The sequence below is a fragment of the Cetorhinus maximus genome, chromosome 7, assembly GCF_964194155.1.
Source record: "Cetorhinus maximus chromosome 7, sCetMax3.hap1.1, whole genome shotgun sequence".
NCBI classification, from domain to species: domain Eukaryota; kingdom Metazoa; phylum Chordata; class Chondrichthyes; order Lamniformes; family Cetorhinidae; genus Cetorhinus; species Cetorhinus maximus.
In genome coordinates, this window is record NC_135885.1 from 40,959,755 (window position 1) to 40,973,878 (window position 14,124).

At 43.9% G+C, this 14,124-nt stretch overlaps 1 protein-coding gene across 2 annotated transcripts in view; it reads left to right on the plus strand.

Annotated features, from left to right (window-relative positions):
- Window positions 1-14,124, plus strand: part of flt1 (fms related receptor tyrosine kinase 1) — a 248,293-nt gene that overhangs the window by 48,163 nt on the left and 186,006 nt on the right. For both annotated transcript variants that reach the window (XM_078545377.1, XM_078545376.1), the window contains exon 2: window positions 193-280. In XM_078545377.1, coding sequence (XP_078401503.1) covers window positions 193-280 — 88 coding nt within the window. The remainder of the gene's footprint in view (window positions 1-192; window positions 281-14,124) is intronic.

A 14,124-nucleotide genomic window follows, 5' to 3' on the forward strand; every position in this document is an offset into this window, starting at 1 on the left:
ACTGGCCTGTCAAGTGCCTGAGTGGCACATGATGCAGTGGACCTTCCCTAAAAGAGTCAGAGCAGGACTCTCGCCGGCTCTCTAACTAGTGGCTGAGTCCCCCGTCGCCTCCACAAGATTCTGCCCCTGGATTTGTTTCATTAGCTTGAAATTCAATGAGGAAAATTAAAAATCTTTTTTTCTATTTTTCAGGCTCATCTGACTTCCTCAATCCTGCACTTAGCCTAAGAGCTAAGCAACACGTCATTAGCATTAACCAGACGCTACAAGTGACATGCAGGTAATTTCACAGTAATATGTGTGTATATATATATATATATATATATAAAAAACATTTTAATTAGAATTATTTCTCATTAGGCTATCCGATTATTGAACAAAAGTGTTAAGCAAGAAATCAGATTATGATGCATGATGAAGCAATATATTATAATTAGTCATTTTGTAGTCCAGAACTTGAGCATTGCTGATAAAAGAAAAGCTTCAATGTGTGGGATGTGAAAAATAACATGTTAGAAGAATTATTTTATGTAATAAATATATCAAGCTCCATGCACTATTTTGTATGTTCTTTAAATATTCAACTGAAGTAGTCAGTTCTCTTTGTGGGTGAATCTCTTTACTCCTTACTCTGTGAAGCAGTGGTATATAAATGCCTTAGGAAATTTTGTGATGGAGACATTTGGGTGGCAATTATTTCTACCGCTTCCTTGCTTTTAAAAGGCTACCCATGAGTTTCCTTGTATTTTTGAACCTCCCTGTGATCCATCCAACAAGTCCCCATGGTATTTGCATGTGTTTCTGTGGAACCAGCAACATAGTAGCTGCAAGTTTCCTGGTTTTACACTGCTATTGCCCCCTCACAACATCGTCGGCATCCTTCCATCTTTGAAGATGACAGACATGCAGCAAACAACTAGTTCAGATGGGGGTCTTCATATGATGAACCTTTGCTAATGGCTGGAGGCCAATTCTTGAGAGGCAGGTTCTGCCACAAGTATCGCACATGAAGCTTCCAAATGTCTTGTAGGTTGGCGTTTTCGGTGTTGGCTCTTATTGCCAAGCCATTGGCCATCATGGTGGTGTGCGCACCAGCCCACATAAAGTATTGACATTTTCCGCTATCGTCAGCTGATGACTCTCAGGTACAATAATCAATATTTAGGGCCTTCATGTCACACTTGCAAGTATCCTTGAAGGGGAGCTTTGGCTGTTCCACTGGTCATCTGGCTCCGGCTACCTCACCACACAGAAAGTTCTTGGGTATGCGACCGTTTTCCATCCTGTGGATGTGCCCAATGAAGCCGCTTCTGTTTGATGAGTGCTAACAAACTTGGGAGCTCTGCCTTTGAGAGGACTGTCGCATCCATCTTTTTGTCCTACCAACTATGGGGCATCTCAATCCTTAGCGTCACAGGGACAGCGTTTGCTAGGATCATTCTTAAAGGACTCCATCTACTTGCAGACCGAGTGTACCTGGAAGCACAGAGCGGCTTCCTTAATGGCAAATCTACTGTGGACATGATCTTCTCCATACACCAATTACAAGAGAAGTGTAGGGAACAGGGTATTTATTATCTTACTTTCATAGATCTCACTGAGGCACTCAACACCGTCAGCTGAGTAGGACTCAAGAAAACTTTGGGGAAAATTGGCTGTCTACCATCCGTTCCTTCCTTGACAACATGCACTGCACAGTACAGTTTGATTGCTCCACTTCTGACAGTTTCAGAGTGAAGAATGGAGTGAAACAGGGCTGTGCCCTATCTCCCATGCTGTTTGGCATCTTCTTCTCCATGCTCCTGACCCTTTAGTAACAAAACATTTAGGTATACAATCAGTGGCCAGGATCACCTGTATGAGCAAGAAGGAAGTGATGGGTATTTTGAGTCAAAAACAAAAATGCTGGAAAAACTCAGCAGGTCTGACAGCCTCTGTGGAGAGAAAGACAGAGTTAACATTTCGAGTCCGTATGACTTCTTCAGAGCTGTTTTCCTCTTCAGAGGTATTTTGAGTAGTGATTCCAGCAGCTTAGAAGCATTTTCTTCTGTATTTTTGCCTACAAAGGCTTAAAAGGGCCCAATATTAACTCTGTAATGAGTGGGTTTTGAGTGAGTGAAAATCGGGCCCCTACGCTTGACAGCTTCTTTCAGGGTCATCCCACCTAAAGATTTTCAGAATTCTCCCCTCTCCCCATCCATAGTCATGGCATTTTAGGAAGAGATAGGACTTTTCCCAGTGAGAATGCAACTGAATGCTGTTATCAAAGGAGCGGAGGAGGATCAACAAAGGATGAAGCTAAAGAGTGTAAGACTTCATTCAAGAAGGATAAAAGCTACCTGGTTCTATACCTCAGAAAGAATATACAGGCAGTACAGACCCAGTTTAAAATAAATTGACTAATGATTGTCTAGTATAGAGCAGAAATTTATGTAACATATTAACTGGGATACTAATGCTCTAAGGAACTAACACCACAAGAATACCTTCTAGACTTATAGTCCACTGTTCTGGCTGTGTATCCCAACATTTGAATTATTTAGAAAGATTACTTAACTTACTGTCTCAAATTGCAGTTGCTTGTTACTCTTGAGTCCTTTTCTAACTTTTCCTGTGCTATTGTATTTCAATCATTGGATAAGTATGCTGCACATTTTGTCCAGTATACAATTCTTCACAATTGTCAGCATTAAATTCAATCTGCTCAGAAGTATAATTGATCTAAGCCAATCTGCAAATTGTTAATTGTATCCTATGTCATGTAAGGTACACACATTTCCATTCTGTATTTTGACATGCATTATGTTGTGTAATATTCAGCCTATTTTAAGTCCTTTCATTTTAGTTTGAAAGGAGATAAAAGATGAATGTTGACAACATGATTGAGTTCTACACCAGTGGTGTTGTCATTATTTCATTTTGAGATGCTAGGAGGCAGGGAGATAAGAGTTTTTTGTAGAGCAATGCATTCATTCACAGCCCTAATGTTTACATAGGTGAGAGTCTGAACTATCAGATGATTTTGTTATTTAAACCCGTTCGCACAGGGCTGTAAGCAAACATCTAAATCATTGAGTTACAAAGCGGTTCACTTCTTAATTGATAAGAAATTGGTCTGCATTACAAATAATTTTTAACCAAAGAAAAATGGTTGTAAATATGAAAAATACAAGAACTCAAATTCTTCTAGTTATATTTCCTTGGGTGCTTGCTGTATATGTACAAATAAAAAGTAATCAAAATAGAAATGCTGGGAATACACAACAGACCCAATTTTAACCTGGGAACATAAGAACATAAGAAATGGTAACAGGAGTAGACCATTTGGCCCCTCGAGCCTGCTCTGCTATTCAATAAGATCATGGCTGATCTTCTTGTGTTCCGATTTCCACATTCCTATCTAACCCCGATAACCTTTGATTCCCTTGACTAACAAGAATCTCTCTACTTCTGCCTTAAAATTATTCAATGACCCCGCCTCCACCACCTTCTGAGGCAGAGAATTCCAAAGTCGCACAACCCTCTGAGAGAAAATAATTCTCCTCATCTCTGTCCTAAAAGGGTGATCCCTAATTTTAAAACAGTGCCCCCTAGTTCTGGACTTACCCACAAGAGGAAACATCCTTTTGACATCTATCTGGTCAAGGCCATTCAGGGTCTTGTATACTTCAATCAAATCACCCTTCACTCTTCTAAACTCCAGTGGAAACAAGTCTGTCCAACCTTTCCTCATAAGACAGCCCACTCATTCCAGGTATCAATCTAGTAAAACTTCTTTGAACTGCCTCCAATGCATTTACATCCTTCCTTAAATAAGGAGACCAAAACTGCACACAGCATTCGAGGTGTGGTCTCACCAATGCCCTGTATAACTGAAGCAAATAACTGTTCAATCCCTCTCGTAATAAGGGATAGAATTCCATTAGCCTTCTTAATTACTTGCTGTACCTGCATACTAACTTTTTGTGACTCATGTACTAGAACACCTAGAATCCTCTGCACCTCAGAATTATTCTTGATTTAAGTAGTACTCTGCTTTTTTGTTCTTCCTGCCAAAGTGAACAACTTCACATTAAACTCCATTTGCCTGATCTTTGCACACTCACTCAATCTATCCACATCCATCTGCGACCTCCTCATGCCCTCTTCACAACATATGTTCCTACCTATCTTTGTGTCAGCTGCAAATGTAGCTACCATGTCTTCACTCACCTCATCTAAGTCATTGATATAATTTGTAAAAAGTTGAGGCCCCAGTACAGACCCCTGTGGGACTCCACTCATCACGTCCTGCCAATCAGAAAAATACCCATTTATGCGTACTCTCTGCGTTCTGCCAGCCAGCCAATCTTCTATCCATGCTAATATGTTACCCACGACACCATGCGCTTTTATTTTCCATAATAATCTTTGATGTGGCACCTTATCAAATGCCTTCTGGAAATCCAAGTACAGTACGTCTACAGGCTCCCCTTTATCCACTGCGCATGTACTCCTTCAAAAGGCTCCAATAAATTGGTTAAACACGATTTTCCTTTCACAAAACCGTGCTGACTCTTCCCAATTGCCTTCAGCTCTTTTAAGTGCCCAGCTGTAATCTCCTTAATGATCGATTCTAATAACTTCCCCACAATAGACATCAAGCTAACTGGCCTATAGTTTCCTGTTTTCTGCCCTCCCTCCCTTGAATAGAGGGGTTATATTTGCTACTTTCCAATCTGATGGACCCTTTCCAGAATCTAGTGAATTTTGGAAAATTAACACCAGCGCATCGACTACCTCATTAGCCATCTCTTTTAAGACCCTAAAATGTAGTCCATCGGGACCTGGAGACTTGCCAGCCTGCAGCTCCATCAATTTGCTCAGTACCGTTTCCCTAGTGATTTAAATTTCACTAAGTTCCTTTCTCCCATTCACCTCCTCATTTGCAGCTATTACTGGAATGTTTTTTGTATCCTCTATAGTGAACACAAGCAAAATATTTGTTCATTTCATCTGCCATTTCCTTATTATCTACTATTAACTTCCCACTGACACTCTCTAGAGGACCAACACTCACTGTACTTACTCTTTTCCTTTTTAAGTATCTGTAGAAACTCTTGCTATTCATTTTTACATTTCTAGCTAGCTTCCTTTCATAATCTAATTTATTTCTCCTGATTAACCTTTTAATCATTCTCTGTCATTCTTTATATTCTGTCCAATGATCTGTCCTGCAACTCATCTATGCAGAGTTGAATGCTTTATCCTTAAGTTTGATGATTTCCTTAAGATCTCTAGTTAACCAAGATGGTGGGCCCTCCCCTTAGAATTTTTCTTTATAGTAGGAATTCTGAATACTCTGAAGTATCCCCTTAAATGTCTGCTACTGCTTCTGTATTGATCTTTCCTCTAGCCTAGTTTCCGAGTTCATTTTAGCTAGCTCAGCTTTCATCCCCACATAGTTGCCCTTATTTAAATTTGAGATACTAATCTTGGACCCACTCTTCTCCCTTTCAAACTGAATGTAAAATTCAATCATATTGTGGTTGCTGTTACATAGGGGTGCCTTTACTCTGAGGTAATTAAGTAACCCTGTCATGTTACACCTGGTTGGTTCCAGAACATGCTGCTCTAAGAAACTCTCTCGAAAGCATTCTAAGAATTCCTCATCCAGGCTACTACTGCCAATCTGATTTTTCCAGTTTATGTGTAGATTAAAATCACCCACGATTATTGCTGTCCCTCTATCACAAGCACACAATATTTTATCTCGAATACTTTGACCTACACTGTGGCTACTGTTAGGGGCCTGTTGACCGCTCCCACTAATGACATTTTTCCCCTGCTATTCCTCATCTCCACCCAAACCGATTCTACATCCTGATCCCCTGAACCAAGGTCATCTCTAACTATTGCACCAATGCCCTCTTTGATTAACAGCATCACCCCTCCACCTTTACCTAGCTTCCTATTCTTCTTGAATGTCATGTATCCTTCAATATTAAGGACCCAATCATTGTCGTCCTGCAGCCACGTCTCCATAATTGCTATCAGATCATATTATTTACTTCAGTGTGGGCCATCAATTCATTTACTTTGTTATGAATGCAACGTGCATTCAGATAGAGAGCCTTCAGTTTTGACTTTTTGTTACCTTTTAACATTTAGTCTTGACTGTTGATGTATTCTTATGTTTTTTCTCTGTCCCTTCCTGCCATTCTCTGACCCTCATTTCTCATATTACTATTTTGCTCTCCTGTCTTGACTCTACACCTTGACTTGCTACCTTTATCCAAGCTTGATCCCTCACCCTTCTTGTTTAGTTTAAAGCCCTCTCTACTTCCCTCATTATGCGATTTGCGAGGACACTTGTCCCAGCATGGTTCAGGTGTAAACCCATCCAATGGTACAGCCCCCACCTTCCCCAGTACTAATGCTAGTGCCCCACAAACTGGAACCCACTTCTCCCACACCAGCCTTTGAGCCACACATTTGTCTCTCTAATCTTATTTGCCCTATGCCAATTTGCACGTGGCTCAGGCAATAATCCAGAGATTATTACCTTTGAGGTTCTGCTTCTTAATTTGGTACCCAGCTCCTCATTCTGACTTTGTAGATCTCTTTCCTGGTTCTACCTATGTCATTGGTACCTACATGGACCACAGCAACTGGATCCTCCCCCTCCCACTGCAAGTTCCTCTCCAGCCCTGAGCAGATGTCCCGAACCCTGGCACCGGGCAGGCAACACAGCCATCTGGACTCTCGCTTTTTGCTGCAGAGAACAGTGTCAATCCCCCTCACTATGCTATCCCCTACTACCACTACATTCCTTTATGCTCCTCCTGCTTGTCCCACAGTGCCATGGCCAGCCAGCTCATCCACCTTGCAGACTTCACTTTCATCCACACAGGTTGTGAGCACCTCAAACCTGTTTGACAATTGCAAAGCCTGAGTCTCTTCCCCTACTGTCTGCTCGATCCCATTACCTGCCTCACCGACAGCCACATCCTCCTGTCCCTCACTGCTGACCAAAACAGATGACCCTCTTCTAAGAGGTGTGACTGTCTCCTGGAACAAAGTATCCAGGTATTTCTCCCCCTCCCTTATGTTGCATAGAGTCTGCATTTCAGCTTCCAGATCAATAATCCTGATCTGGAACTCCTCAAGCTGCTTACACTTCCTGCAGACGTGTTTGTCATGATCATCTTGGCGTCCAAAAGCTCCCACATCCCACAGCTGCAACATAACACCTATCCCGCTATTCTAACTTATGTTATTTAGTTAATGTACTTTAATTACTTTCTTCCTATGTATGCTACAATTTACAGTGTTTATTAAATGCTAGTACCACTGACAACTAAAGGTTATATGCTTCTTAACTACAAGGTATGTGTTTTAGATATTTGTTTAAATTACTTTATTTTTATTGCTTTTTTTAATCTTTATTGTCTGGTTTTAAGTTTAAAGTTTTCAAATTTTGGTTTATTATTTTAAAGTTTTAGTTCTTTTTATTTATAGATCTACCTTAACTCATCTGTCCTCAGCTTGTTTCTCACAAACTGTCCCCCAGACTGAGCACTTACCGGCCAATCAACTTACTAGCTTCCTGTGATGTTGCAGTTGTTTTTTTTCTTTTTCCTGGACTGCAGTCTCACAGCAGCTGAAACAGCGAAACAGTGCGCTCCTCAGCTCCTGACTGTCCCCCCTCAGGTCCACTCCGCATCGACTTCCAGCAAGGCACCCAAACCGAAGTCCACACCCTTTTTAAACTGAAATCTCTACTGCTCTCCGCGTCCTTTTCAAACTGAAGTCCCTGCATCTCTCTGTGCCCTTCTCAATCTGAAACCCCTGCCACTCTGTGCCCTTTTCAATCTGAAACCCCTGCCGCTCTGTGCCCTTTTCAAACTGAAGTCTCTCCCACTCTCCGCGTCCTTTTCAGAAGAAAGGTAAGCAGGGCCATTTTAATTTCCGGGCCTCCTTACCATACTAAAAGACAATTTTCTAAAGTCATGACATGAGTGGAATGGGGCAGCACAGCAGAACTGTGGCAGGGAGAGGCTCTGATGTCGACAGGCCTGGATCACCTGATGGCTGAGCAGGATCTGACGCCATATTGAAATGGCAGACAGCCATGTGTTAGAATTTAGAAATCGTCCTGCAGGCTTTTTAAGAAAACTCTGCAGTTTAAATTTCCAGCATCTGAATTTCTGTTGCTCCAGCTCAAAAAGGCGTCCCAAAGTCCAGGGAGGAGATTCCTTTGCCATCACACATGATCGTTCTGTGGCGTCAATGGATTCCACTGAGATCTGAGATGTCACAGTCCAGTTGGTGCATTCCCTCCAGCGCTCGAGGATGAACAACAACAGGGTGGATGATTGCCATGCTGCCACCACCCCTCCCTTTCCTTGTAGGAAGCCTCCTCCCCTTAGGGACTCAGATCTGTGATGCCACTTTAAGGGATGGCTCCTTTGCACCTCAGCTGTGCGCTGCACAAATTTAAATTTTGGACCCAATACTTCTGGATTCAGAATTTCCTGCCTAAGGTTCCCCCCTCAGAGTGTCAGCTCAGCAAGTCTTACATGCAGAAATCACCTCCAAGATCAATCCAGATCCCTGTGACTCAGCCTCCTGGAAGTCCAAAGGACTGTCACACTGAGTCAAGGGCCTGGATTTTCACCACGACGGAGAGGCCCAAACCCGGAAGTCCCATACCTGGACATGGCACCTACCGGTTTTTGTGGGGACAGGAACGGACCCGAGACAGGATTTGCATTTGCAAGTTTCGTGGAGGTCGCTGTCCATAGAGATCAGCAGCTGCCTCCAGTCATACGTGATTTTGGTGTGAAACATGTCCGAAACTCGACATGTGCAAATTGGACCTGGTAGGAGCAGGTCTGAACTTTGTGGATTCATTGGGATGGCCAGGGTGATTCATTTGGATATCTAGGGCACCCTTTTGGAAAAATAAGGTACCCCTTTAGATATGGTCCTGGGACACCTTTAGGGAAGGTCAGAAGCTCTTTGGCAGAGGTAAGGTGCCTTTTGGGAGAGGTAAATTGCCCTTTGAGAGAGGTAAGATGCCTTTTGGGATTTCTAAAAGTAGGTATGAATGTGCATAAAAATTGCATCAACTCATTGGAACTATGGAGCTCATTGGAGCTGTCAAAAACAACTGTCAAAAAGTGTCAAGCTGAACTGTCAAAAGGGAGCAGTCAAGCTGTCAAGGCATTTAAATCTCCTGCCCTTTTAACTCTTTGAAAAAAACTGAAGTGTTCTGTTTAAAAAATGATTGCTTGCTATTTCATTCAGTCTCTTGACATAAGCCTAAGCACTACCATTACCATATTAGTGCTGCATGGCTGATTTCGCATCAGTCCATTATCACATTTGGGTGTCTGCAATTTCACAGTTTGATTGACAGCTCCAAGTGATTGTGGACTATTTGAAGCGGGACTATGAATTCCAATGCTTGTTTTTATAATGGATTATGTAATTGAATGAAATTTTTGTTGTTATCAGGGATAATGTAGCTGAAGGAATGTAAATGTAGTAAATGGGTTTTATGAATGAGTGATTTTTAAAAATCAAGTCTGGAATAGACATTTGGAACTTTGTTTTATTTAAGTTCAGCGTGGGTCCTGACATCTGCCCATGGTGAATACTGGGTGATTTGACATGGCAGGTGTTTTTTTTTTGTTATTCATTCATGAGATGTGGACGTCGCTGGCTAGGCCAGCATTTATTGCCTATCCATAATTGTACTCGAAAAGCTGGTGGTGAGTTGCCTTCTTGAATCACTGCAGTCCATGTGGTGTAGGTACACCCACAATGCTGTTAGGGAGGGAGTTCCAGGATTTTGACCCAGCAACAGTGAAGGAATGGTGATATATTTCCAAGATGGTGAGTGGCTTGGAGGGGAACTTCCAGGTTGTGGTGTTCCCATGTGTCTGCTGCCCTTGTCCTTCTAGATGTTAGTGGTCATGGGTTTGGAAGGTGCTGTGTAATGAGGCTTGGCGAGTTGGAGCTGCACTCATCCAGGCAAGTGGGGAGTATTCCATCACATGCCTGACTTGTGCCTTGTAGATGGTGGACAGACTTTGGGGAGTCAGGAGGTGAATTACTCACCCACAAGATTCCTAGCCTCTGACCTGCTTTTGTAGCCACAGTATTTATATGGCTAGTTCAGTTCAGTTTCTGATTAATAGTAAACTCCAGGATGTTGGTAGTGGGGGATTCAGTGATGGTAATGCCATTGAATGCCAAGGGGCAACGGTTAGATTCTCTCTTATTGGAGATGGTCATTGCCTGACACTTGTGTTGTGCAATGTTACTTGCCACTTGTCAACCCAAGCCTGGATATTGTCCAGGTCTTGCTGCATTTGGACATGGACTGCTTCAGTGTCTGAGGAGTCGCCCAAAGGTGCTGAATATTGTGCAATCATCAGAGAACATCCCCACTTCTGACCTTATGATTGGAAGGAAGGTCATTGATGAAGCAGCTGAAATGGTTGCGCCTAGGACTATACCCTGCAATGATGTCCTGAAACTGAGATGGTGGCTCTTCAACAACCACAACCACCTTCCTTTGTGTTGGTATGACTCCAACCAGTGGAGAATTTTCGCCCGATTCCCATTGACTGCAGTTTTACTAGGGGACCTTGATGCCGAACTCGGTCAAATGCTGCCTTGATGTCAACAGCAGTCACTCTCACCTCACCTCTGGAATTCAGCTCTTTTGTCCCTGTTTGAACCAAGGCTGTAATGAGGTCAGGAGCTGAGTGGCCCTGGCGGAACCCAAACTGAGCGTCAGTGAACAGGTTATTGTTAAGCAAGTGCCGCTTGATAGCACTATTGATGACCCCTTCTATCACTTTACTGATGATGGGGAGTAGCCTGATGGGGCAGTAATTGGCCAGGTTGGATTTGCCCTGCTTTTTGTGTACAGAACATACCTGGGCAATTTTGCACATTGCTGGGTGGATGCCAGTGTTGTAGTTGTACTGAAGCAGCTTGGCTAGGGGCACGGCATGTTCTGGAGCACAAATCTTCAGTACTATTTCTGGAATGTTGTCAGGGCCCTTAGTATTTGCAGTATCCAGTGTCTTCAGCTGGTTTTTGATATCATGTGGAATGAATCAAATTAGCTGAAGACTGGCATCTGTGATACTGGGGACCACTGGAGGAGGCCGAGATGGATCATCCACTTGGTACTTCTGGCTGAAGATTATTCTGAATGCTTCAGCCTTATCTTTTGCCCTGATGTGCTGGGATCCCTCATCATCGAGGATGGGGATATTTGCAGAGCCTCCTCCTCCAATGAGTTGTTTAATTGTCCATCACCATTCATGACTAGATGTGGCAGGACTGCAGAGCTTAGATCTGATCCGTTGGTGTGAAATCGCTTAGCTTGGTCTATCACTTGCTTGCTTATGCTGATTGGCATGCACATTATCCTGTGTTGTAGCTTCATCAAATTGACACCTCATTTTTAGATATGTCTGGTGTTGCTTCTGCACTTTCATTGCACCAGGGTTGACCCCCTGGCTTGGTGATAATGGTAGAATGGGGGATATGCCAGGCCATGAGGTTACAGATCGTGTTCGAGTGCAGTTCTGCTGCTGCTGATGGCCCACAGCGCGTGGTTGCCCAGTCTTGAGTTGCTAGATCTGTTCGAAATCTATCCCATTTAACACGGTGGTAGTGCCAGACAACACAATGGAGGGTATCCTCAATGTGAAGGTGGGACTTCGTCTCCACAACAACTGTGTGGCGGTCACTCCTACCCATATTGTCATGGACAGATGCATCTGTGGCAGGCAGGTTGGTGAGGATGAGGTCAAGTATTTTTTTTTTGTTTTTCCCTCTTGTTGCTTCCCTCACCATCTGCCACAGACCCAGTCTAGTAGCTATGTCCTTTAGGACTCGGCCTGCTTGATCAGTGGTGGTGCTACCAAGCCACTCTTGGTGATGGACATTGAAGTCCCCCACCCAGAGCATATTCTGCGCCCTTGCCACCCTCAGTGCTTCCTTCAAGTGGTGTCCAACATGGAGGAGCACTGATTCATCAGCTGAGCATGTGGGGGGCGGTATGTGGTGATCAGCAGGCGTTTTCCTTGCCCATGTTTGGCCTGATGCCATGAAACTTAATGGGATCCAGAGTCGATGTTGAGGACTCCCAGGGCAACTCCCTCACTACTGTATACCACTGTGCTTCCACCTCTGCTGGGTCTGCCTTGCCGGTGGGACAGGACATATCCAGGGATGGTGATGGTGATGTCTGGGACATTGTCTGTAAGGTATTTTTCCTTGATATGACTATGTCAGACTGTTGCTTGACTAGTCTGTGAGGTAGCTCTCCAAATTTTGGCACAAGCCTCCAGATATTAGTAAGGAGGACTTTGCAGGGTCCACAGGGCTGAGTTTGCCGTTGTCGTTTCCGTTGCCTAGGTCGATGTTGGGTGGTCTGTCTGGTTCAATTCCTTTTAGATTTTTTAGTGGATTTATACAACTGAGTGGCTTGCTAGGCCATTTCAGAGGGTAGTTAAGAGTCAACCAAATTGCTGTGGATCTGGGGTCACGTGTAGGCCAGAACAGGTAAGGATGGTAGATTTCCTTCCCTAAAGTGAACCAGATGGCTTCTTATGACAATCGACAATGGTTTCATGGTCATCATTAGACTTTTTTAATTCCAGATTTTTATTGAATTCAAAGTTCACCATCTGCCATGGTGGGATTTGAACTCGGGTGCCCAGAGCATTACCCTGGGTCTCTGGATTACTAGATCAGTGATAATACCACTACGTCACTGCCTCCCTAGGTGCAAAGGCAAATGGTGGAGGGAGGGGGCATGGGTTGGCATGAGTTGGCAGTGTTGGCATAGGGGCTATAAAGGGTCATGGGAGTGAAGGGGGGACATAGGTTGCCATGGGGTGTATGAGTGGTGAAGAGTGGTGGGCAGAGGGTCATAGGTGCTCATGGAAGGCATGGGGCCATGGGGGCATGAGATGGCATGGGTTATTCATGGATGGGACATGGTGAGTGTAGGGGAATGTGAAGGAGGGGTGAGGGCTGGAAGGCTGCCAGTGCACCGAGGCAGACCTTCTGCCCAGCTTGCCTCTGCACCTGACATCCTCCGTACTCATTCTGGGATCACCTGGCCTGACTCCCAAGGAACCCTGTCACCTGGAATGAAAACCCGACCTTCCGAGTCATTTTCTCCCAGGTTGTGCTTGTGAAGCCAGGAAATGTTCCGACTCTGCACTTCCGACCCGGGAGCAAAAATCCAGGCCATGGAAGCCACATAAGTCACCACCTTTCACTAGGTGGGTTACTGAAGGCATGAGAGGCATGTGTGAATTTCACTTAATTGGGGAGGGAGGATTAAATTACACATAAATTATGTGCAATTATGCATATTAATGAGCTTCCTTCTGTTAATGTATGAGTTTCCCCTTTTGTTACCTTCCCGCTACTGACTTAATTGCTTACAGTGTCGCCACTGCTAGGGGTCTGACACACGTCCTCCGATGCAACTCTCTGTGCCCACCATCTTGTCCAGTCCAGTGGGCTCCACAAAATCCAGCCCATTGCCCAATCCAGGATGCTGTTTTTATTATTCTTTCATGGCATGTGGGCATCGCTGGCAAGGCCAGCATTTGTTACCCATCCCCAATTACTCTTGAGTGGCTCACTGGGCCATTTCAGAGGGCAATTAAAAATCAAACATATTGCTGCGGGTCTGGAATCACATGTAGGCCAGGTAAGGATGGCAGATTTCCTTCCCTTGGGCATAAGTGAACCAGATGAATTTTTATAATAATTGATGACGGTTTGACTAGCTTTATATTCCAGACTTAATAAGTAATTGAATTTATACTCCACCAGCTGCGGTTAGATTAAAACTCCTGTCCCCAGAGTATTAGCCTGGGCCTCTGGATTACTAATCCAGCATCATTACCACTACAGTACCATCTCCTCCCAGTGTGACCTCCCACACTTCTTTTCATTGGCTGCAGGGGATTAAACTGCCCCTAACTGTTCATTTTGCGTTCCTGTTGCTTGCTCTAGTTGTAAGTGAGAGCAGCTGTTACTAATTGGGCCAAGGTTAGGGCGTTATTCTTAAGGGTGTATAAGAAATGGTTT